Consider the following 26,012-nt stretch of genomic DNA (forward strand, 5'->3'; position numbering starts at 1 on the left):
TTCTGTTCTAGTTCTGTTCTAGTTCTGTTCTAGTTCTGTTCTAGTTCTGTTCTGTTCTAGTTCTGTTCTAGTTCTGTTCTAGTTCTGTTCTAGTTCTGTTCTAGTTCAATTCTAGTTCAGTTCAAGTTCAGTTCTAGTTCAGTTCTAGTTCAGTTCTAGTTAGTTCTAGTTCAGTTCTAGTTCAGTTCCAGTTCAGTTCTAGTTCAGTTCTAGTTCAGTTGTAGTTCAGTTGTAGTTCAGTTCTAGTTCAGTTCTAGTTCAGTTCTAGTTCAGTTCTTGTTCAGTTCTAGTTCAGTTCTAGTTCCAGTTCAGTTCTAGTTCAGTTCTAGTTCAGTTCTAGTTCAGTTCTAGTTCAGTTCTAGTTCAGTTCTAGTTCAGTTCTAGTTCAGTTCTAGTTCAGTTCTAGTTCAGTTCTAGTTCAGTTCTAGTTCAGTTCTAGTTCAGTTCTAGTTCAGTTCTAGTTCTAGTTCAGTTCTAGTTCAGTTCTAGTTCAGTTCTAGTTCAGTTCTAGTTCAGTTCTAGTTCAGTTCTAGTTCAGTTCTAGTTTAGTTCTAGTTTAGTTCTTGTTCAGTTTTTGTTCAATTGAAGTTCAGTTCTAGATCAGTTCTAATTCAACTCTAGTTTAATTCAGTTTTGGTTCATTTCTAGTTCTGATCTGTTGTTGTTAAGTTATAGTTCAGTTCTGGATCAGTTCTAATTCAGTTCAATTAATGCATCCTGAGCTACGCTTTCAGAAATATGGACCAAAGGATTTCTTAGTTGTAACAATAAATTTCGCGTTAATTTTGAGGGCGATATTAAAGTTGTCAATATTTTTAGAAAATTTCTTTCAAATATTTTCATTTGACGCAAAAAAATCAAAATTTTAAAAATTGTCCATTGATTTCTGAAATTGCGCGAGTCTGTTAAAAAATCGAATTTTAAAATGAACCAAATTATTAGCAATATGTCTCAACTTATTCCTTCATATCCATTTTAACATAAAATGGTGTTGCAATTTTTGATTTAGCTTTTTGAAGTCTCACTCACTTTCCGCGTTAATAAAGATGGCGGTAACAGAAATTTTGGAACTATTTCAAAATCTGTTAAAAATTCTTTAATTTGATACCACGAAATGCTAAATCCTTGCTATTTAAGCTATTTGTTTCTGAATTATTTAGATGGCAATTTTAGAAAATTAATATTTTTTGCTGTCATTTCTTTAAATTTTAAGGAGCGACACTTCCGTTCATGACTAAAAAATGTGAAAAATGTTCGTTGGAAAATTTTTAAATTTGATAGAAGTTTAAGCAAGGGTGTCTCGCTTGAAATAAATTATTTAATAATTTAGGGCATGCGGTAATTACTATTTTTTTATTGAATTTTCCTATATAACGATATTTTTGGAAATACTGAACCGATTTTATTAAATTGTATGCCGTTGGAAAGCTTTTAAAATAAGCTTTTATATGTATGAATAAAGATAGTTTAGTTTTAGTCTAGATCAAAATTCAGTTCTAGTGTATATCTAGTTAAGTTCTAGTTCAATTCTAGTTTAGTTTTAGTAAAATTCTAGTTTACTTTGAGTGTATATTCCAGCATTAGAGTGATTAGATTACCATGAAATAATACTCACCTTTTACATGTCCATTAGCAGCCTTTTCTGAAAACGACAAGCATTAGTTCTAGTTAAGTTTTAGTTCCGTTCTAGTTTAGTTCTAGTTCAGTTCTAGTTCAGTTCTAGTTCAGTTCTAGTTCAGTTCTAGTTCAGTTCTAGTTCAGTTCTAGTTCAGTTCTAGTTCAGTTCTAGTTCAATTCTAGTTCAGTTATAGTTTAGTTCTAGTTTAATTCTAGTTTAGTTCTAGTTTAGTTCTAGTTCAGTTCTAGTTTAGTTCTAGTTCAGTTCTAGTTCAGTTCTAGTTCATTTCTAGTTCAGTTCTAGTTCAGTTCTAGTTCATTTCTAGTTCAGTTCTTGTTCATTTCTAGTTCAGTTGTAGTTCAGTTGTAGTTCAGTTGTAGTTCAGTTCTAGTTCAGTTCTAGTCCAGTTCTAGTTCAGTTCTAGTTCAGTTCTAGTTCAGTTCTAGTTCAGTTCTAGTTCAGTTCTAGTTCAGTTCTAGTTCAGTTTTAGTTCAGTTCTAGTTCAGTTCTAGTTCAGTTCTAGTTCAGTTCTAGTTCAGTTCTAGTTCAGTTCTAGTTCAGTTCTAGTTCAGTTCTAGTTCAGTTCTAGTTCAGTTCTAATTCAGTTCTAGTTCAGTTCTAGTTCAGTTCTAGTTCAGTTCTAGTTCAGTTCTAGTTCAGTTCTAGTTCAGTTCTAGTTCAGTTCTAGTTCAGTTCTAGTTCAGTTCCAGTTCAGTTCTAGTTCAGTTCTAGTTCAGTTCTATTTCAGATCTAGTTCAGTTCTAGTAGAGTTCTAGTTCAGTTCTAGTAGAGTTCTAGTTCAGTTCTAGTTCAATTCTAGTTCAGTTCTAGTTCAGTTCTAGTTCAGTTCTAGTTCAGTTCTAGTTCAGTTTTAGTTCAGTTCTAGTTCAGTTCTAGTTCAGTTCTAGTTCAGTTCTAGTTCAGTTCTAGTTCAGTTCTAGTTCAGTTCTAGTTCAGTTCTAGTTCAGTTCTAGTTCAGTTCTAGTTCAGTTCTAGTTCAGTTCTAGTTCAGTTCTAGTTCAGTTCTTGTTCAGTTCTTGTTCAGTTCTAGTTCAGTTCTAGTTCAGTTCTAGTTCAGTTCTAGTTCAGTTCTAGTTCAGTTCTAGTTCAGTTCTAGTTCAGTTCTAGTTCAGTTCTAGTTCAGTTCTAGATCAGTTCTAGTTCAGTTCTAGTTCAGTTCTAGTTCAGTTCTAGTTCAGTTCTAGTTCAGTTCTAGTTCAGTTCTAGTTCAGTTCTAGTTCTAGTTCAGTTCTAGTTCAGTTGTAGTTCATTTCAAATGGTATGCCATACAAAACGAGTTCAGTTTTAGTCCAGTTTAGTTCAGTTCTTAAGAAGTTAGATCAGATTCAAATTTTTAAATAACTTTTCTTATTACATTTTTTTTTGTAATTCTTAAAAATAGAAATTTTATTTACATATTTATACATAATATATGTATAAAAAAGATAACTTACAATGATTTTTTGTTATATAATTTTGTTTAGATATCTATATCTTTTCTAAATGTTTCATAAATGAGCCTTTTTCAATTTCTTTAAAACTTTAAACTAAAAACCAAAAACTAATCTTAAATTCAAAAGAAAACTCTTTGGTTAAATATTTGTTAAAAACTAATAATTAATCTTATAAAAAAAAAACAACTTAAAGTTTCCAGCAAAACTGAGGTAATCTAACCACTGCCATTAGTTATTAATTAAATAAGATTTCCTTCATATCTTTTCGCTTAAAATAAAATAATAAATTCACATTAAACTTAAAATGAAAAAAAAAAACTAAAATTCAACAAATAATATTTTAACTATTTTTTAGTTTTACAACTATTTAGATGAACGAAATGCTAAGATTGTGAAATTGTTAGACCTCACCGTGATACCGGCTCTAACATTTCGGCAAATAACTTTTTTAGAGTAACTAAGCCTTTGGCTTTAACGCTACGCCAAAAATTGCGTAATATGCTATCGGCTTGTCTCAGGGCAGGCAGTAAAAGTAGCAGTTGTTGTTGATGCGATACAGCGGAACTGTGACGCAATAGATAGACCACATCATTGAGAGAATTTAAGATGGAATCACGAAATGCCCTTAAGGAGGATTGATCATCCAAATTGATATCACAATTGGTTAAAATCAAAGCTTTAAGTAGATAATATTCTTCACGTCTAACCGAAATGCGTTCCAAACGTTGGGCCACCTGTAAGCAATGATAATAGAACTCTGTGTAGCCACATTCTTTGGCCAATAGCTCGTCCATCCAAAGATCGGAAGCAAAACATAATTTACCATTAAAAGGCAATGAACGAAATATTAATTGAAGTGTTAATATTTCTGGCCAGGTGACCTGTAACAGATTCATTTGATCACTTAACTGCAGCTCCACAAAACCGGGTATACTCTTGGCCCAGCCTATAACATGCACCAGTTCGGTATCATACAAATTACTCAAGGTGCCCAATATATCATGGGCATCATTATTGTTATTAGTGGGCGATGAATTCAATTGAAAAATGCAATTTGTGGTGGTGGAAGCTGTATTCGAACTAGCCGCTGTCGAAGAAGTCGGGGTCGAAGGTGGTGATATATCCCCATTATCGTTATTTGTCGTTAAAAGATTATGTTGATGTTCGTGTTTGACATTGGTAGGTGATGAATTGGTTGTGGCAATTTCATCCTCGAGTAGGGAGGATGAAGAACTTCCGCCATTATTGTTTTGTTGCACAGACTTAACAGATAACAGATCAGGTTCATTATTACTAAGGGCATCGAGTATTTTAACATCACTGAGAGAGGTGATGCTCGATTGATAAAGTAATTGCATTGTTTGATATGAATTGGAAACGGGATTGCGTCGATATTTTTGCCGACCGCCACGAACACGATCAAGGCGTACGCCTTCCTGCAATGCATAATAATGAAAACCGTATTAGTAGAATTTAGATTTTAATAAAATTCTGATTTAAATTTTTAGTTCTAGTTTAGGTCTAGTTCAGTTCTCATTCAGTTCTAGTTCAGCTGTAGTTCAGTTCGTTATTCAGTTCTAGTTCAGTTCTAGTTCAGTTCTAGTTCAGTTCTAGTACAGTTCTAGTTCAGTTCTAGTTCAATTCTAGTTCAGTTCTAGTTCAGTTCTAGTTCAGTTCTAGTTCAGTTCTAGTTCAGTTCTAGTTCAGTTCTAGTTCAGTTCTAGTTCAGTTCTAGTTCAGTTCTAGTTCAGTTCTAGTTAAGTTCTAGTTCAGTTCTAGTCCAGTTCTAGCTCAGTTCTAGTTCAGTTCTAGTTCAGTTCTAGTTCACTTCTAGTTCAGTTCTAGTTCAGTTCTAGTTCAGTTCTAGTTCAGTTCTAGTCCAGTTCTAGTTCAGTTCTAGTTCAGTTCTAGTTCAGTTATAGTTTAGTTCTAGTTCAGTTCTAGTTCAGTTATAATTCAGTTCTAGTTCAGTTCCAGTTTATCTTCCCAGATTTATAGGGTTCAGTTTACCATAAAATGACAACAACATTACACTCACCTTTAACATGCCCATTAGCAGACACTTCTGAAAACGACAAGCCTGGCAGGCTTTCCTTCTTCTCTTATTGATCTCACATTCATTATTGGCCGGACAGGTGTATTCAATATTACCCTGTATGGTGCGTTTAAAGAAAGCCTTGCAAGCCTCACAACTGGCTACACCATAATGAAAACCGGAAGCAATATCACCACACACCAAACACAAACGTCTTAGTTCATCACGTATAGAATTGCCTGAACTAGAACTTTGACTAGGATTTGAACCTTGGGCGTTGGAGGATCCATTATTAGCAGACTCCTCACCATTATTATACGAACCATTACTGTTGAGACTTAGAGTGGTAGTAGAACTACACATTTGACGTTCTGGGGAAACAGAGGGAGAGGATTTCATGCCGTTAGCTGTACCACCACCACTATTTGAACCACTGTTACGTCTGTTGTTATTATTGCTGCTGCTATTATTGGCTGTTGTGGTAGTAGAGGGACTAAAACAATTAATATTATTAAGATTTGAGGTTGTATCTTGTATTTCCTGTTTTATATTAAGGACACTCATGCTGTCGGTCATAGCTTGTAGTAATAAATTGTTTCTTGTTTACTGCAAATATAAAAGAAAGATAAACATTAAATAAATATTTAATAAAAATATACAACAAAAGATATGAAAGATTATAATGATAGAAATTTAGTTAAATGTCAAATAGTACACTATCACATATTTACAATTGTTTTTTTTTATTTTGATAGAATATGAATTTAAACGTTTCTCCCAATATGCCCCTATCTTACTTTTACATTCTACTTCTGTACTAAGGCCACAGTCAGTCAGTTATTCCAACCATTTGATTATAATCACTCAACATTATAGTTTCTCTATGTATGTATATTGCTGCCATAAACTAATGCGTTTTTTTTTGCATTGCTTTTGTTGAAGAGATTTCAAAACAGAGTTGCCTTTATGGGGGAATTTTAAAAATTTCTTTTGGGTTTAAAATAATAAACATGTGACTTTAATTAATTAAATTATAAGGTATTAGTAATTTTGCTTAATTTTTTCTTAAAGTGATGATTTTTTTTTAATTAAAATAGATTTGATTCTTTGTTTGAAATACATATTAATTTTAGATTTCTAAGGTGGCAGCCATGCATTTTATTAAAAATTTCCAACCGTTTTTCCAGTATGGATCGGAGAGCAGAAATTCCCAGAGAAAGAGAGACGCGAGTAATGGAATAATGAATTTAATCAAAATGTAAAAATATTTTCAATTTTAATGCGAAAATTAAAAAAAAAAAAAATAAAATGTCATTTTATTAGTACACATGCAATGTGGGGGAAATATGGCTCAGGGTCAGATTGTATTTATTGAAAATGAAATTTACTTATAAAACTTAAACATAAATAAATCTAATTTAGGCATTTTTAATGGGATATTTTAATGGATAATAAATACTCTTTTATACTTCTAATTTTCATAAAATACTAACCAATTACAACTTTATGATATAATAGATTTATACAATTTCGTTTAAATAATATAAAAAAAATAAATAATATAAATAACACTTCAATTTAATCTTATCTAATGAAGTTGAAAAATTGCACGAGAACAACTAAATATCTGTTATACAAGTCCACCACTGACAAATATCTTTAGGATGACAGTAATTCGAATCATTTTATAGTCAAATATATGAGCAAATGGCAAACAACAAAAGAACTAACCTAGAATTAAGCTAGACCTAAACTAGTTTTAAACTAGAACTCAAGTAGAACAGAACTAACTCGGAACTAGAATTGAACTTGAACTATATTTACAAATAAACATTATACAAGAATTAAACTAAACTAGAACTCAAATAAAATAAAACTAGAAATAAAATAGAACTGAACTAGAACTGAAAAAGAAATGAACTAGAATTGAACTAGAACTGAACTAGAACTGAACTAGAACTGAACTAGAACTGAACTAGAACTGAACTAGAACTGAACTAGAACTAAACTAGAACTGAACTAGAACTGAACTAAAACTGAACTAGAACTGAACTAGAACTGAACTAGAACTGAACTAGAACTGAACTAGAACTGAACTAGAACTGAACAAGAACTGAACTAGAACTGAACTAGAACTGAACTAGAACTGAACTAGAACTGAACTAGAACTGAACTAGAACTGAACTAGAACTGAACTAGAACTGAACTAGAACTGAACTAGAACTGAACTAGAACTGAACTAGAACTGAACCAGAACTGAACCAGAACTGAACCAGAACTGAACTAGAACTGAACTAGAACTAAACCAGAACTGAACCAGAACTGAACCAGAACTGAATCAGAACTGAACTAGAACTGAACTAGAACTGAACCAGAACTGAACTAGAACTGAACCAGAACTGAACCAGAACTGAACCAGAACTAAACCAGAACTGAACTAGAACTGAACTAGAACTAGAACTGAACTAGAACTGAACTAGAACTGAACTAGAACTGAACTAGAACTGAACTAGAACTGAACTAGAACTGAACACTAGAACTGAACTAGAACTGAACTAGAACTGAACTAGAACTGAACTAGAACTGAACTAGAACTGAACTAGAACTGAACTAGAACTGAACTAGAACTGAACTAGAACTGAACTAGAACTGAACTAGAACTGAACTAGAACTGAACTAGAACTGAACTAGAACTGAACTAGAACTGAACTAGAACTGAACTAGAACTGAACTAGAACTGAACTAGAACTGAACTAGAACTGAACTAGAACTGAACTAGAACTGAACTAGAACTGAACTAGAACTGAACTAGAACTGAACTAGAACTGAACTAGAACTGAACTAGAACTGAACTAGAACTGAACTAGAACTGAACTAGAACTGAACTAGAACTGAACTAGAACTGAACTAGAACTGAACTAGAACTGAACTAGAACTAGAACTGAACTAGAACTGAACTAGAACTGAACTAGAACTGAACTAGAACTGAACTAGAACTGAACTAGAACTGAACTAGAACTGAACTGAACTAGACTGAACTAAAACTGAACTAGAACTGAACTAGAACTGAACTAGAACTGAACTAGAACTGAACTAGAACTGAACTAGAACTGAACTAGAACTGAACTAGAACTGAACTAGAACTGAACTAGAACTGAACTAGAACTGAACTAGAACTGAACTAGAACTGAACTAGAACTGAACAAGAACTGAACTAAACTAGAAATGAACTAGAACTGAACTAAACTAGAAATGAACTAGAACTGAACTAGAACTGAACTAAAATAAAACTTGAACTTAAAATAGAACTGAATTAGAGTTTATATGGAATTAAACTTAAGTATCCACTTTTCAGTTACTTGGAAACTGCGTATTGTCGACTCTTTATAGTTGAGTCACGATTCGTTACTAATAACTTTACTTGTTTTGTCTCTTCTTTAATTCAACTACAACTCTAGGCTTTCCTTCCCATTGTAGTAACCACTAGTTAACGGCACTTCAATAATGTATTATTGTAATAAACAATAACAATAACAACCAACGAATAACAATACAAAAATAATAAAAAAACTACAGAAAGAGCAATAACAAATCAAAACAAATGATAAGAAAAATACATTTTCAACAATTTTTTTTGCAAAATTATAAAAATGAACAAACAAAACCATTTTTATTTATTTAATAATAATAATAAAAATTAACTTGCAGTAATACTTACTTGTTGTTTATTTATGGATTTACAAGAGCGTTCTATATTATTATATTTTCTTAATGCGCTTTTCAAAACTGAATAATTTTTTTCTTTTTAAAAAAATACATTATTTTTGCTTAAAATTCCAAAGTTGAATGTTTGATCTTTTGATTTCTCTTTGTTAAATTGGCTTGGTTAAACAGCAGACGTTAAACAATTTATATGCAAATTTATGACAGCTTTTTTTTATTCTTTGCTGCAGGTGGGGGTGCTCCACAATATACAAAAATTTATAATACGTGGAAAGTAAAATCTTTTATATCTTCATGTTGTGCCGTTAAATAATTTATTTTTCGTTATTTATTAAAAAAAAGAGGAAAATTATTTTATGGCTTTCTGTTTTTTTTAACTTTTTACACAATAATCGATTTTTTGCTTATAATTGATTTTAATAACCACAATAAAACCATTATGGAATCATTTGTTTTTTTTTCTTTGTTTTTATTTGGCTTTTTGGATATTAATTGATTGCAATGTGTTGCACTGCTTTTTATTTAAAATAATTTTTTTTTAATTTCTCAACGTTTTAAAATTTAATTAACAGAAAGTTTACGAAATATTTTGTTAAAAATGGAAATTTATTTTTTTTATTTTAACATCAAAAGTAAAATGTCAAAATTTATGTGTCTAGACAACAGGGTTGTATTTTTGGGTAGCAGTTTGTTGGGTATGAGTAAAAAGTACTAACTGTCTAAGGGGGGAAATTAAAAAGGACATAAAACTATTAAAATTCAATAATTAATAAAGAAAATTAAGAATTGCAAAAAGAACATATTAAATTATCGAATTTTTTTGAACTTAAATTCTATTTTCTATATTTGAAAAATTTATGGAATATTCAAAAACAAATAGTTTAAAAATTGTACAAATTTACATAAATATAGATATAATAATATATAAAAAAATCAATAATGAATAAAGAAAATTAAGAATTACAATGAATACATTTTAAATTATCATTTTTTTTTAAGTTAAAAAATTTTTAAAAACAAATAGTTTAAAAATTACACAAATTTTAAGTCAACATTTACGTTTAAAGTTTGAAAATTTTTTTTAAATATGTTAAATTTTAAAGTTTATTTTGTAAAGTTTGAAAAGTACTTATAAGTTAAATATAAAAAAATTAGATAAATTTTAAAATAATTCTATATTTTAACAAAATTTCAACTTAATATCAAATTCAATTTTTTTTAATTATATTACACTTTCAATCACACTTTTTTATCAAAAATTGTACAATTTTAGATAAATGTAAACATTTTTGTAAATTTGTAAATTATTCAAATATTAAAATTTTGTAAAATATTAAAATTTTATTTAAGTTAAAGTTTAAAAATTTCAGCATAAAAAAAATATGAAAAAATTCAAACATTTTATAAAATTTTTTGAAGAAGTTTTAAAATTTTTTCTAGTTTTATAAATATTTTAAAAAATACAATTTAAATTTTGTTAACTTTTTAAATTTTGTAAGATTTCTTAATTTGTGTGAATTAGAATATTTTTTCTAAAATTTTAAAATGTTCAATTTCATTTCTTTTTAATTGAAAGTTTTGTTAAATTTAAAATTTCAAAATTATTTAATTTATTTTAAAAATTTGAATATATATTTTAAATATTTTGATTTAAATATTGGTTTTAAACGTTAAGTTAAAATATCTAGAAAAAGACTGAACTGTTTTAGCATTTCAGATAGACTTATTACTTACTTAGACTTAGTTTTTTTTAATTTCCAATATTTTTAAATTTTAAATTTTTTTAAGATCTCTTATTTTGTGTGAAATCTATATTGTGTTACAAAAAATTTAGCTAAATTTTAAACTTTAATTTGAAAATTTTATTAAATTAAAAAAATAAAACATATTTGTATTTTCTGAAATTTAAAAATTTTTTAAATTTTATTTTTTATACATATTAATTTATTTTCATATAAATTTTTTTAATTTAATTTTTAAATTTGTTTAAATTCCAAAAAAGATCTATTTAATTTGAAAATTTTTATATTTTAAAAATTGGAAAGTTTTTTTTAGTAAATTATTAAACTGTCTATTATTTTCTTGTTAAATTTGTATATGTTAGTATGTATTATGTTTATTTTAATTAATTTTTAAATAAATAAGTATATAAATATGTAAAATTTTAACAATTTTATTAAATTAAAAATTTTATCCAAATTTAACATTTATCTTAACATTTTAAAATTAAATTAAATGTTTTTGACAAAAAAATATTATTTTTAATATTTTTTTAATAGGTAACTTTGAATCCTAATCTCATCTGAGAACTTATGCTACAAAAAAATTATGCTTTCTCAATTTGGTTACGATTTTCACCTAGAATTTAAAATTTTTTAATGCAAAACTTATAAATTCTGTTTTTACAAACATTTTGATGATAATAACAAAATATATTCGAACCATTCTTTGTTCTGGAATGGTGTTAATTGACTTAATACATATCACTAATCACCACTATGTTATTTGCATGAAATAACATGCTTTAAAAGTACATTGCCTAAATGTTATATTTTCAAAACTTCAAAGGCTCATAGAGATTGATTTTTTTACATTTTTGGCTTTTTTAAGTCCACCATTAATAAAATTTTAAAATAATGTTGTGCCGAGAACAAGCACTACACTACATATATTCATATATTATTAACAGGGCAAAGATTTCTATGCAAATGCTTTTACTTTTAACTAGTTTTCTTTTCGAACCAAAGAATTTGCTATAAATTCTTTGGTTATTTTGTTATAAATACATAAATTGCATATTTTGCTTTAACTGCATATATTTTGCATATTTCCAACATTTTTATAGTATATTTTGCATATTTTTTAATTTTTCCAAAACAAATTGCTTTGTTTTCTTTGTATTTCATATTTTTATAATAAATTTCGTATTTACATATTTATAGTTTTTTTTTTTTTAATAAATATCATCAAATTTCAATATAACAACAAAATACTAGATTCTATGAAATACAATTTTACTTTGTTTTATTTAAATTTTAATACTAATTTGAGTTTGTGATGCTAATTGTAACGTCCAAAAAATTGGTCATTAAAGTATCGGTTCAGTATCAATTTCTGAGTCTGTCCATCTGTGTGTCCATATAAAATGATAACTTAATGAAATTTTGTTCTTACATCTCTCATGTTTATAATTCATTTAATTTAATTCATTTTAACATTACCAAACAATAAAATTCGAAAGAAATATAATTTATACGTTTAAATATTTAAAATACTCAAAAAAAGTTAACCTAAACTAATTAAATTACTTTCCAAATAGCTGGCCCCCCTAATTCCATAAAGTTTGTTCACCTTCTAACGACTACACATTTCAAATACAAAAATTTCCAATTAGATGTTTAATGGGGAAATAATACTACTACCTATAAACACAACTCTGTTCTTTTAAAACCATACAATAAAAGAAAAAACATGATAATTAGTAAAAGTAAAAGAAATATACAAAAACGAAAAACGTAACAAAAGCAAAATGGAAAACAATGAAATAGTTTACTACGAAATTTTACAACTACGTCAAGAAATACAAGAAAAATTGGAAAAACGAACAAATGCAGTCGGAATGTCTATTAAGGCGCACGACGTGTAATTAATAAATTTTTGCGGTGCGCATGAAATTCAATAGAAATAAAAAAAATTAAATAAATATTTTACAGAAGAAAAAAATTAATAAATACATAAAACCCATAGAAAAAGTGTAAAGAGAAAAGTTTAAATTTATAAAATAAATAGAAAAAAAAAGAAAAATGTGAAGTAAAAGTGGAAAGTAATTGTTAAATGTGTAAAAAAAAATTGTCGCCAGACAATTGGTGAGAAAATAAGAAATTATAAAATTAAAAAAATTTTGTAGGAAGAAAAAAAAAAAGGAAATCACACAAGAATTGTAAGGGAAAAGCTGACAAGTAAAAAAAAATCATGTATCTAATATGGAAATTAAGAGAAAAAAATGTTTTCAAGCAAAATAAAGAAATTAATAAACAAATAAAATAAGTTTTCAATGAAAATTTTATTGAAAAAAAAGTGCAGACATTGAAGTGCAAGTGCTCCCTTCGTAGCCACAGTCACAGCCACCAGCAACGACAAACGACTCTAGTGTTTAGGGCGTGTTAATAAAAGTGTTGGGGAGATTACAGCAACGAGTAATAACCAAATAAATTTAGTTGAAAAGCTTTAAATAAAATAAAAAAACAAATTTAAACAATTTTAATGTTTTTCTGTGTCCACCAACAATAATAAGGAAAAATTTCTGGTGAAAAGAAAAAAAAATCAATTTGTAGTTTTTTTTTCTTATATTTTAATGATTGCAACTTCCTTTTTGTAGTTACATTCTTTGGATACGGTGTCTACTACAAGTGCGAATTATAACAACATAAGCAAATACAGAAAAAATTTAAAACGAAAAGAAAAAATAAATATTTTGAGAAAAGAAAAAGTGTTAAACATTTGTTTGTGTAAAGAAAAAGAAAAATATGTTTTGCCTAAAATAATTGATAGTAAAACGAAAAATCTTTATATAAAAAGCAAAGAAATCCAGCTTTAACACCCACCCACCACCTTTTTTCATTACAATTTCCTTGTTTCTTTCTGCTGTTTGACAACATTGCTTTTTGCTGCTCATTACAACCGTTATTTCGCCCTACAGTTGTTAGTATTATAAATGTGTATGTGTGTGTGTGTTTTAGTTGATACTTGGTGTAATTCTAAAAAAAAAAAACAATCATTGCTACTTTACTCTCTTTAACAACTCTACTATTCACTAGAGGAAAGTAAAAACGAAAGGAAATTATTTTCCTTAAATTTGTAAACTCTCTTAGGCGGCCTTTTGACCCCTTCACTTTCCAAAAAAACAAAAGAAAACCACAATGGGTGCTCAACAAGGCAAAGAACGTGGTTCACATTCTAGCGGCAGCCATGGTGGTACCGCTAGTTGTATTGGTGTTTCCAGTAGCAGTCCGGTGGGTTCTCATGGCCTGCCGGTTAATGCTTTAGGTGCTGGTTCTACATTACGTGGCTCCCGCATAAAATCCTCTTTACCATCAGCTGCTGTTAGTGGTGGTGTTGGCGGCTCTAGTGGTTTACATCGTTCGGCTGGTGTCTCTTCAGCATCGTGTCATAATCCCAAGGATAATCGCTGCAATCCAATTGGTTTGAATATCTTTACAGAACATAATGGTAAGTTAAATCTTATACCTACATTTGTTATATGCAGTATTTCTTATTTGAAATTGTGAATTATTGTGATTCTATATACAAATCTAATTGGAATTTTATTCAAATATTATAAAATCTGTTAAAAGGCCTAATCCTTTAAAAGCAAACGAACAACAATTTTTATGTTTTTTATTGAAAAGAACAAATAAATTCAAAAAATTGTTATTGTTTTCAATATAAAATTGAAAAGGAAGTTCGTTCGCATTAAAGAAACAGGCAGGTAAAATTTTCCTTTAATTTAGAAAAAACATTAAAGAGTTACTGCCTTTATTTATAAACATTTATCGTAGGTTTATGGAACAAATTTTGAATGAAAATTTCATTTTATAAAACTTTGATAAAAATTTATGAATAAGTCATTTCCACAAAAAGTCTAACCTTCTGGTGGACTTGAATATGTCTTTTTTCCCAAAAGTTTTCAGTTTTAAGCGAGGATGAAGAAGTTCTTAACTTAACTTCCTATGCCCAATTAATCTCTCCAGATCTAGCTTTCTGAGTTTTTTGTTACACAATAAGGATTTGCTCCTTCGATGGGTAAATGTTAAAATAACTTGACACCTGCAGACAACAGGATGGATGAAGAAGTTCTTAACTTAACTTCCTTTGCCCAAGTAATCTCTCCAGATTGCTTTTATGTTGTTGTTGTAACAGTTCGACTGTGGCCAATAGTTCTTTCCTGGGGAAAAAACTTTCGGTTGATACAGCTTTCGCTGGGTTGACAAACTTTGGCCGAGTATGACTCGGGTCGTTCCGGAGTGAAGATCCCATTGTCGTGGAAACGAAATTGCGTTTATAAAACTTATTGGTTTCTTTGGTCTAGCTTTCTGTGTTTTTTTGTTACACAATAGATTGATTTGCTTCTAGGACCGGCAAATGTTAAAATATCTTGTCATCTGCAGGGAACAGGATGTTTTATATCTAGTTCTAAAAACTAGATCTAAAACACAACTTTTATTTAAAATTAAAAAGATAAAACTTTCAAATGACAACAATATTTTCAACAGATGGTGTCTTTGCCTTGTTTTAACAAGACGAATATAAAAGCCGGAGAACTTATATATTCCTAGTAAATACAAGGACTCTTTCTTTCTATGCTAATAATTCTTATCGTGCGTTAACAACAGTTATCCATTAGTATATATAAAAATAAATGTGTGTTTGTGCCACGCCCATATTAAGGTCCTCGAAACCACTTTAGTGGCAATATAATTATTTAGGACAAAAAGTGGGCGGACTAGCATTGAAGGGCGTGGCACTTAACATATAAATCAAATACAAAAATTCACATATCATAAAGTTTTGCATGAATAACTTCCAGGTAAAGATTTTGAGTAATAAATTGGCAGACTACTCATGAGGGTGAGCGGTACATCCCATATTAATTAAATACAAAAATATGTATATCTCGAAAAATTATAGAAATAAATAGAAAAGCAGGTAGAACTCTATCTTAACATTTAAAAGGAAGAGCGGACTTCCATCTGGGGAACTTAAAATTCCCATATGAATTATATAGAAAATTCATATATTTGAGAAACTAAAACAACTAAATCTTTAAATTTTACTTGAAGAACTTTAAGATTCATCTAAACATTTCGAGTATAACGGGCTGACTTTCAGTGGGGGACTTGGCACCTCACATACGTATTAAATACAAAAGTCAATTACTTTACAAAATCAAATTACTTTTGATCATTCTGAAGAAAAAGGGGCGGAACTTTATCTAGGAGACCCCATATCAATGAAATAGAAAAATTCGTATATCTGAGAAACTATTTGAGTTTGAGTCTGCAAATTTTAGTTTAAAGAACTTTGACATTCATCTGAACATTTTGGGTATAACGGGCAGAATTTTAAGGGAGACTTGGCACCTCCCATATAATATCATTATAGTCTACATGATTTATAACAGTTTTTTATATAACAGTAGTAGTTCGATACAAATATGTATGTTTATGTGTATAATAGTTATTGTGTGTGTATAACATCTTCTAAATATATGTATAACAGTTTTTTGTATAGACTCTTTGAGGTATAACAGTTTTATTGACAAAAAATTAAGGTATAACAGTGAGGGGGGGGGTGTTATTTTACTCTGTAACTCGATTTGAAAGAAAAATATTTCGAATTTGTATTTTAAATACATTGTGTTTCGTTAACTTTTTCTTTCGAATCGAAATACTATAGAAAAATTGGTCTATTGGAGTTTTTCCCATGTATAACAGTTTTAAAATATTCACCCCTATCGCCAATAATCATTTCAGTATTTCAATTAAATATTATGTATAACAGTTTTGTCTATAGTCCTTTTGGTGTATAACAATTTTTCCCATAGTCAAATTGGTTTTCTATAGACAAATTTGTGTATAACAGTTTTTCTATAGATAATTTGTTGTATAAAATATTATGTATAACAGTTTTGTCTGTAGTCTACTTGGTGTATAACAATTTTTCCATAGTCTAATTGGTTATTTATAGATAAATTTGTGTATAATAGTTTTTCTATAGATAACTTAGTGTATGTGATGTATAACCGGTTTTCCTATAGTCAATTTGGTATTTAAGCGGTTTTTCTATAAGTTTATGTATAACAGTTTTTTCATTATAAAATTTTAGGTATTACACTTATACGAGCTTTTTTTTCTAAAGACAAATTGTTGTTTATAGGTTTTTTTCCAAACAAAACTTTGTGTATACTAGTTTTTCAATATATTTTATGTATAACAGTTTTTTTATAGACAAATTTGGGTATAACAGTTTTTCTATTGACATTATCTTATACAGGAAAAAGTATAACAATTCTTTTCTATAGAAAAATGTTTATATAACAGTTTTTTTGTAGCAATATTTCTGTATAACTGTTTTCATTTATAACACATTTAAATCCCAAAGAAAATATCAATATTTTTGTTTAAAGTTTGTCTGAATTGATTTTGTGTCTCCTTTAACTAACGGTTGGTTTTTTTTTGCAAACAAAAATAAATTTTCTATCTTAAATATAAACCAGATGTTTAAACAAATAAAAGAAATATTAAAAAGTTATCTATAAATAATAATAAAAACTAAATTAACATAAAAATTGAACTTGAATACCTGGTGTGAGTTTATTTTTCAATAAACATCTGTTTAGTTTCAAGTTTAAACCGTAAATAAATTAAATCAAACACAAATCAATTTAAAGAAATTTTGTGATTTTTATTAAAAAGTTTATAAAAACTTTCTTTAACATTAAAAAGAATTATTAAAACACAAGTTCAACAACTTTAAATTGAACCTAAGAAATGACATTTAGAACTTTAATATTATAGAACAAGTAAGAAATTTTAGTCGGGCGAGGCCGACCATATAATACCCTATACCTTTGACAAAAATATTATTTGATGTAGTTGCCATAATAAAGCATTTAAGTTAAATTATACCTTGCCTCAGATATACATACTTAAGCCGTTTATTGTTGAATAAAATTGTGGGCATTTTAGTGAAGTTTTGATGGGGTCTTTTCATAGAGGCTGGGGTCACATGAAGACCTTTTATTACGATATTCGTTAGGATCATCAAGTCTTGTATAGAACTTGATTTTTGCAGGTTTTTTGTCGAAATATGAGTATATTAAACGTAATTCTGAACTTTAAAGCCCTATTCGGTGGATTCAGTTTTATGGGGGCTAGGTGAAATAATGGCCCGATGTAAACGATTTTCAATAGGCTTTGTCTACGGTACCATAAAAGATCATGTGCTAAATTTCATTAAATTATCTCCAAAATTGCAACCTGTAGTTTGATTACAAAGTTTAAAAGCCCTATTTGGGGATTCGGTTGTATGGGGGCAACCATTTCAATAGGCTTCATTTACGGTACCATAAAAGATCATGTGCCAAATTTGATTACATTATCTTCAAAATTGCGACCTGTAGTTTGATTACAAGAATTACATGGACAGACGGAAAGGCAGAAGGACGGACATAGATAAAACGGCTCAGAAAATGATTCTGAGTTGATTGATATACTTTAAGGTGTGTATAGGACCAATATTATTGTGCGTTACAAACCCCCCCGGGGGCATGTTACCTTGGCGAGACCTCCGCCTTGGTGTTATTGCAATCCCGGGGTATAAAGAGGGCCCAATACCTCCAATCTGACCGGGATTGAAAAATTGGTTGTCTCAGTCCACTGTTTGGCTTAGTCCTTGCATAGATTGCCAGAGGTCAGACCAGAGCACCGCATAATCTGGTACTACGGGTGGCCAGTTGCCCACAGGACTATGTCCTGGCTGGTCAGTTGGTTGAGGTTCCTTCGGGATCCACGTAGTGGCTGTTGGTTGAACCCAAATTCGCGGGAAGAGTAAAAGTGGCGGTTAAAAGACTGATGCATGATAATAGTCAATATTTCGGAATAAGTTCAGTGCTGTTGCCGAAAATCAACAGATACCCCACAGAGGAGTGACTGTGGGACTAAGCGTTGGAAATGGGTTGGTGTCAATTGTATATGATACGGAATGAATGTAGAGGTATGCGGGCCTTACCCCACCCGTATACCTAAATGAGTGTGTCGTATGTTTTTCTCTATGAATGTGTCGAATAAATGAGATGTGTGCTGGGTTGAATGATGATGGATGAAAGGTATCATATACATGTGATACCAATTAATTTTCCTTCCTTGTCCAGATGTGTTCAGAGTATACTCTGTTCATATCAGACAGCGTGTCACTGTGAGTAAGAACGATGTCTACGGCTTATTGATGAATCGTGCTTCGGTCCACCGGTTACGTTTCTAGGTGCTGTTGCCGAATCAACAGAGCCATAGTAGTGTGGTTGTCTTACAACGTGACTACTTTGGCAAGAGATTAGATAGCTTGAGTACTCCAGCAAAGTACTTGCGCATGGTACCGGTCATAGCCAATGTGCAAAAATTGCCACCTGAGTCTTAATCGAAGACAAAGTCTACCCTGTGGGTGACAAAGACCACCGTGAGATAAGGCCGATACGGCAGGTGCTCACGTTAAAACTCTCGACAGTCTGTGCGTTACAAACATCTGCACAAACCTAATATAACCTCCCCACTAAAGTGGTGTAGGGTATAAAAAGTTGTTTGTTTTATATTTGAATATTTACTTAATATTTGAGAGGTTACAAACACCCCACTCCCGCTCCCCTTTCTCAAAAATTATTTACAAATATCAAACAATATTTCAGGTTTTTTATATGCATTTAATAAATGAAAATTAAATTGACTTAAGAATTGAAATTGTTTATTTTGCACTTTATATTATCTGGTAAAACAACTACAACAACAACAAAAGTTGAATCAATATCATAACAACAACAAAAAAACCATACACAAACAATAAAGATTGTTTACAAAAAGAGAACATTATACAAAGAGACGAAGCAAAGAAATACTCTTTAAAAAAAAGAAAGTTGTAAAGGGAAAAGTTATCCATCCAAAGGATATTTGTAATAAAAAGGAGCTAAAATAAAATTATAACAATAATATAACAAATATTAACAATATTAAAACAAAATTGGAATTTATTAAAAGGCAGAAGTGTTAAGGTATAAAATTATAGAAAAAAATATAAAAAAGAAAAAGAAAACAAAAGGAGAAGCTATTCATTAAATGAATAAATTCTTGTATTTCCCAAATACTTCTTGTTGTTGTTGTAAATGCAATTTCTTATAAGAAAAGACAACATGTTTCACTATATTGTATATTTTGTATAAATGCGCACGCATACGCTGATATTTAATAAGCAAAAGCAACTCAAACAACAAACACGACGATTTATTTACAAAAAAAAATATGAGAAAAGAATATGATTAAAAAGTGTGAGCATTTCTTTTGTTACAGAAACTGATGTACAATGAATGCTGGTTAAATGGGTGGGTGGTTGTTGGTTGTGTTCATAACACTATATAGTGTGGGTTAATGTACGAGAGTTTGTGTGTGAATTGTCTTCAATGCAACTCAAACTCAAAGTCACAGCAAACAAAAAGAAAAAATTTACAAAAAAAAACCTTTTTAATAAAATGTGTGAAATTTAAAGAAATCTTATTAAGTAAAAAAATTTCACTTTGACACTTGGTAAAGGTTTGGGGAAAAGGGGAATGAAATTTTATTGAAATAATAAAAGAATTTATAAACTGTAAATGTTTTCTATTTGAAAATTGAAATTTTTACAAAAAAATATTTTAAAAAGTGTTAAACTAAATTAAAAATAAAATAAATTTTTAGAAAACTGTTATAATCCAAAAATTGTACACTTTAGAAAAACCTTTTACATGTAAGTTTTTCTTAAGAAAAGAGTGTTAACAAAAATGTTTCGAAGATTTTTTTATAGAGAATACTATTCTATAGAAAATATTTTTTTTAGATTTTTTTTCTGTAGAAAAAACTATTACAACAAAGTTTTCTTAAGAAAAATTGTTATATATAAATTTTTCCGTAAAATAACTGTTATACACAATTTATCTGTATACTCTTAACAAAAAATGTTTATTGAAAAATCAGTTAAATACATTTCTATAAGGAAAAATCAGGAATTTTTTATAGATAGAACTGTTATACCAAAAAATCCTCTAAAAACTCTTATAGAGAATACTATTATTTACGATCTCTTCTATACAAGAAACTGCTATAAAGATTTTGTTTCTAGTAAACTGTTATACAAGATAGATAGATAGATAGATAGATAGATAGATAGATAGATAGAGAGATAGATAGATAGATAGATAGATAGATAGATAGATAGATAGATAGATAGATAGATAGATAGATAGATAGATAGATAGATAGATAGATAGATAGATAGATAGATAGATAGATAGATAGACCTGGAAGATGTCTTTGTATCATGAACCCCTTTTTCAGTCCTTTTCTATTAACGTGTTTCCGCCAATTAACCGCATGTTGACTTCTAATTACCATTTTCATTTATAGAAATCACAACAGACTCTATAAAATAAAAAAACTAATATTTTTTTTTTAAATACCAAAAAACCTTAACTTGATCAAAAAAACTAATATTTTTTTTTTTTTTTGAAAATACCAAAAAACCTTAACTTGATCATATTAACCTCTTTCCTGCAATTTCTTTCGCACTCAGCAATAGACAGTTCTTTTTTTCCTATTAAGTATAATAAGGTTTTAGTTTCCTAAATGTTTTTTACATTTTCTTTGTTCTCCACAACATTCGCTCGATGGTAAAAACATTACAAATCCTCTTATGTTCCAATAACCGGCCGGCATTTACAATTACGAATTCTTATTCATTCAAACAATAGCTCTTACTTTGTTTCTTACAACAGTAAAAAGTATTGTTGAGTCTTCTGTAGCAGTTTTGTGCTGTTTCTTTTTGTTGTTATTATATTAGTAGTTCTGAATCCTCCCTCCATTTGTATGCGTGACCAAGTGTCATCATAAGCTTCAACACCTCGCGTTGGACCTTGAGTGCAATTGAAAAAAATTTAAAACAATTTGTTTAATTTAAGTGAACGTTAACGGAAAATATAAAATAACAAAAAAAAAAAAATTGCTACAAAAGCAGACAGCCAGTGAGTTAAGCTCGTATTTGGTTTGGATTTTTGTTTTCGCTTAATAAAAACGCATTGGTCTCTGGTATTAAATAATTTGACAAAAACAAATTTGTTTGTTGTAAATTGAGGTTAGTTTAAATGAATGAAAAAAAAATGTTTTTTTTTTTGTTTACAAATCAAACTTACAATTTTGCCTTCTTCTTCTTTTGTAAAAAGCATAATTTATTATGGAAATTAAGAATTTTGTCTAGAGAAAAATGCATAAGCGTGCTTAAGCATAATTCGTTGTTGATGGTTAAACATCTAAATCGCTTTAAAACATTTTACATATTTGCATTTTTGACGGAATTAATTTACTTTATAAAGATACTAATAAAGTTTATTAAACATTTGTTATTAGCATCATAATTGGAAATTATTTTAACAAAATATGGTGGGAAGTAAATTAGGTTAGTTTTACAAATGAACTCCTTAAACCTGCTCCAGAAAAATTCACGGAATATTGAATACTCATCACTCACCCATTTTTATGAAAGTTATTAATGGTTTATTGTAAGATTTTTGTATGGAAAATTTGCGTGATAAACCTAAAATAAGCCATTAATATCTTTATGAATACTAGGGTCAATCTTTATTAGATTCAAAACAACGCTTTCAATCAGTTCTGATTCCATACTGCCATACCGCTAAGATCACTTCTAAAGTTTTGTGGCAGAACTCTTCTCTACGCGATAAACTATTGAAAAAACAAGTATTGCGAGAATAGAAGGTCGACTGAAATGTCAAATCCATATAAAATCCATATATAAAACCAGCGGCCAAATCATAAACTGCATACAAGATCATAAGGCGGATAATCACGTCTACTTTTCTGAAACAAAATCTCTGATACCCTTATGAGAATTCGAAGGTTTCATATAATCTTAAAAATCTGGAACTCCTTAAACCTTCTAGAGAAAAATTCGCGGAATGTTGAATACACAATCTAAATACGTCTATAGATATAGCTTAATGAGTTTTCCAGGCTTTCAACCGTGTCTGAACCAGACCTCTGAAGAGCCTATGGTCTTATGGGATCTCTTCTCTCATCTCTTCTGTTCGAAGTACAAGTGTCACGAGAATAAAGGGTTTAATGAATTGATAAATCTATTGTCTCGAGAATATTTAAAACTATAGGCAAAATCTTAAAATCATTAGGCGTATAATCACGTCTACTTTTCTTTAACAACATCTCTGATACCCTTATGAGAATTCCAAACGTTACCATGATAAATCTTTCCTCATCTTGGTGTTTTTGCAAACCCAGTACCTCTATTCTGCTATAAACTTGTGTATATGAGTAGTCGAACAAAGTCCTTGTACATTGTCCGGTAAAGTAAAGTTAAACATACTCCTCAGATTAGTGACTGTGGATCTAAATGTTGAGAATGAGTTAATACTATATCAATCGAATGTATCAAATGAATGTGTCAGAGGTTTCTCACTATAAAAGTGTTGAATGAGATGAATAGTGATGGATATCATTTTTGAATTTCCCTTCTTTGTCAAAGTATGTTCAGAATCCACTGAGTGAAAACTTGTCTTTTTTCTTATGGATTCGCATATTGGTGTAGGCATTACTTCTCTAGTTCCTGTTTTCGGTAATCCTAGTTGTGACACTCTAAACGGAAGTGAAGCTTTTCCATATCGAAAACTGCGCAATGGGACAATGAATTATCAAAGATTTGAAAAATTTACAATCGAACAAAGTACTTGTATATTGTCCGACGAAGCAAAGTCCAGCAGGTAACTTAGGGACCAACTTCAACTGCTTGGATGTAAGCGTGAAATCTCTGCGAAGTAATATACACAACATCGGTGTCAAATCGTAAGATCATACTACTGACGTTTGATAGATCATCAGCTCCAGTTGTCGGTAATCCTAGTTGTGCGATTCTAAACGGAAGTTATGCTTTTACATATCGGAAACTGCGCAACGGTACAAGGTATTATCAGAGACTTGATAAATTGAGTAAGCGAACAAAGTACTTGTACATTGTCCGGCGAAGCAGGTAACTTAGGGACCAACTTCAACTGCTTGGATGTAAGCGTGAAATCTCTGCGAAGTAATATAAACGTCAACGGTGTCAGATCGTAAGATTATACTACTGACGTTTGATATATCATATCGAACGATCACTAAGTTTAGAATCAGTTATTTCCCTACAAAGAACTATTTTTAACTTTGATTACGTAAAGGAAACTGAGATATAACATGAGATGATTTGAAATTCTTGTGCGTCTATAAAAGGAAGTGATGCTTTTGCATATCGGAAACTGCGCAACGGGACAAATAATGGTCAGAGATTAGAAAACTTGAATAAACAAACAAATTGCTTGTACAATGTCCGGCAAGGCTGTAAGTGTAAAGTCTCTACGATGTAATATAAACGTCAGCGGTGACTGATCGTAAGAGAGCAAAGCTCCTGATGTTGATATACCATATCGAACGATCACTTACTCTAGAATTCTGTAATTTTCCCTCAAAGGGCTACTTTTTGAAAATTTTTGACATAACAACTTGCATTGATAGATCTGATCAAGAGCATATGATCACTAAATTCGGATGGAATAATAGAGTTTATTACAAAATTCCAGAAGATGCAAACATAACTATCTTAAAGGAAAGGAAACTAAGTGCGAATGATCTCGACTGCAAAACAATAAAGGTTCTTTCTCAGTAATAAAACTTTTCAATTAAAATCAATAGAAAAAAACTAAAATTGTGAAACTAAACTAAAAACAGTTCCCATAATGAAACCAAACAAATTCAGTTATCCACTTTTTTTCTATTTGAACTCAATGAAGTCCCAAACATGCGAACAGCAAACGTTAACCAGGTAAATACATAAAACGAAGAGACAAATTGTAAACCCCAGATTACATACTCGTACTACAAACACTAGTAATGTTTACAGTAGTGCAACCAACAATAACAACAAAATATGCACCAAGAGTATGTTTTATTTTTGTTTAACTTTTTGTGGATCTAATTACGTCTAAAGTAAAGAAAACATATGTGATGTAACAATGAAATTCGTATGCAACCAAACAAATTACAACAAAGTTATAAACTAAAGTGCAAATATGTGGTGTGTATGATGATGAATGTATATATGGATGCATGTATTTAAATATATAGATACTAACTAAATTAGTAGTAGATATATTACCAAAAACAACAACAACAACAATAACAGTAACAATATTTGCTAATATACTACTGACTGTTTGTGTATAAAGATTTTGCGAAATTTTATTTTTAGTTTAAGTTTTTAAATTTTCGCATAAACCATACAAATGTTGACAAATTATACAGTAGTTACCAAATAGTTTCTTACCCAGCTAACATTTGGAAGATTGTTGGATGATTTATCACTATACTGAGTCATTTTTAACTCCTTTAGATGAATTAAAAGTGATTAATAAGTTGAGCGGTTAAAAATTGACTCTAAATTAATGATCCCGATATATGATTGAAAATAGAATATTTGAAAAACAATAACAAAATGTATAGGAATCATAAATTTATCATACTGGAGTTTAAAATAAGATGGTTCGAAAGATCTAAAATTGTTACTTATGTTGTTGTTGTAAAAGTTCGAGTGTGGCCGATAGTTCTTTCCTGGGGAAAAAACTTTCGGTTGATACAGCTGTCGCTGGGTTGACAATCTTTGGCCGAGTATAACTCGAGTCGTTCCTGAGCGAAGATCCAATTGTCGTGGGAATGGTTCCTTATGTAATTGTTTTTGTTTGTAATAAAATTAGCAACACTTACACTTAAAATTGACTCAAAAACGATTCAAAAATGAGTCGAAACTGATTAGAAATAGGGTTCAGAAAATACTCTTTTGGAAGAGTTAGCAAAACATTTTGTGTGGCCTAACATGAGTTTATATAATTCTCATTTTCTAATTGATCAGAATGGAAATTATATTATGCTTTAATTATAATAATTTTATATGTTTTACGGAAGATAGTTGGGTGACTAATCACTAAGCTAAGTCTAAATAATTTCAATTAATGTTTAAAATCTGATTTATTTGAAAAATACAGCAACCGAATGTATACCAATCATACCCAGAAGTTTGACGGGACAGTCCCGAACTGACCACTTAACCTACCACTTGTGGTGGCACCTAGACACCTGACTACCCAAGTGACCAACCATTTTAACATGGGCTTGTCCTATGAGGAAGTCAATCGTCACTCTACACCTTATAAAGAGAAAGTAAAGAGACGATTGCCTCCGCTCTCGCTTACAAAGGGGACACTAAAGTGACGACTGTCTTCATTCTCGTTTACAAAGAGTTTATTTGTGAAATAAAAACATACGAATTTGAG

The 26,012-nt window shown here is 29.8% G+C and overlaps 2 protein-coding genes across 3 annotated transcripts in view; one reads left to right on the forward strand and one right to left on the reverse strand.

The window, feature by feature from the left end:
- Window positions 1–3,265: 3,265 nt before the first annotated feature.
- LOC111676670 (steroid hormone receptor ERR2) lies at window positions 3,266–9,443 on the reverse strand. The gene is made up of 3 exons (XM_023437638.2): window positions 8,826–9,443; window positions 5,111–5,713; window positions 3,266–4,508 (listed from the first exon to the last, which is right to left on the reverse strand). The coding sequence occupies exons 2-3, from the start codon at window positions 5,681–5,683 to the stop codon at window positions 3,480–3,482; spliced, it is 1,602 nt and encodes a 533-aa protein (XP_023293406.2). The 5' UTR covers window positions 5,684–5,713; window positions 8,826–9,443; the 3' UTR covers window positions 3,266–3,479.
- A 2,973-nt stretch (window positions 9,444–12,416) lies between these two features.
- Window positions 12,417–26,012, forward strand: part of LOC111686280 (tyrosine-protein kinase Abl) — a 99,644-nt gene continuing 86,048 nt past the window's right edge. For both annotated transcript variants that reach the window (XM_046952325.1, XM_046952326.1), the window contains exon 1: window positions 12,417–14,059. In XM_046952325.1, the coding sequence (XP_046808281.1) occupies window positions 13,750–14,059 (310 nt within the window). In that variant the 5' untranslated portion in view covers window positions 12,417–13,749. The remainder of the gene's footprint in view (window positions 14,060–26,012) is intronic.

This window comes from Lucilia cuprina, chromosome 5 (assembly GCF_022045245.1).
Source record: "Lucilia cuprina isolate Lc7/37 chromosome 5, ASM2204524v1, whole genome shotgun sequence".
NCBI classification, from domain to species: Eukaryota; Metazoa; Arthropoda; class Insecta; order Diptera; family Calliphoridae; genus Lucilia; species Lucilia cuprina.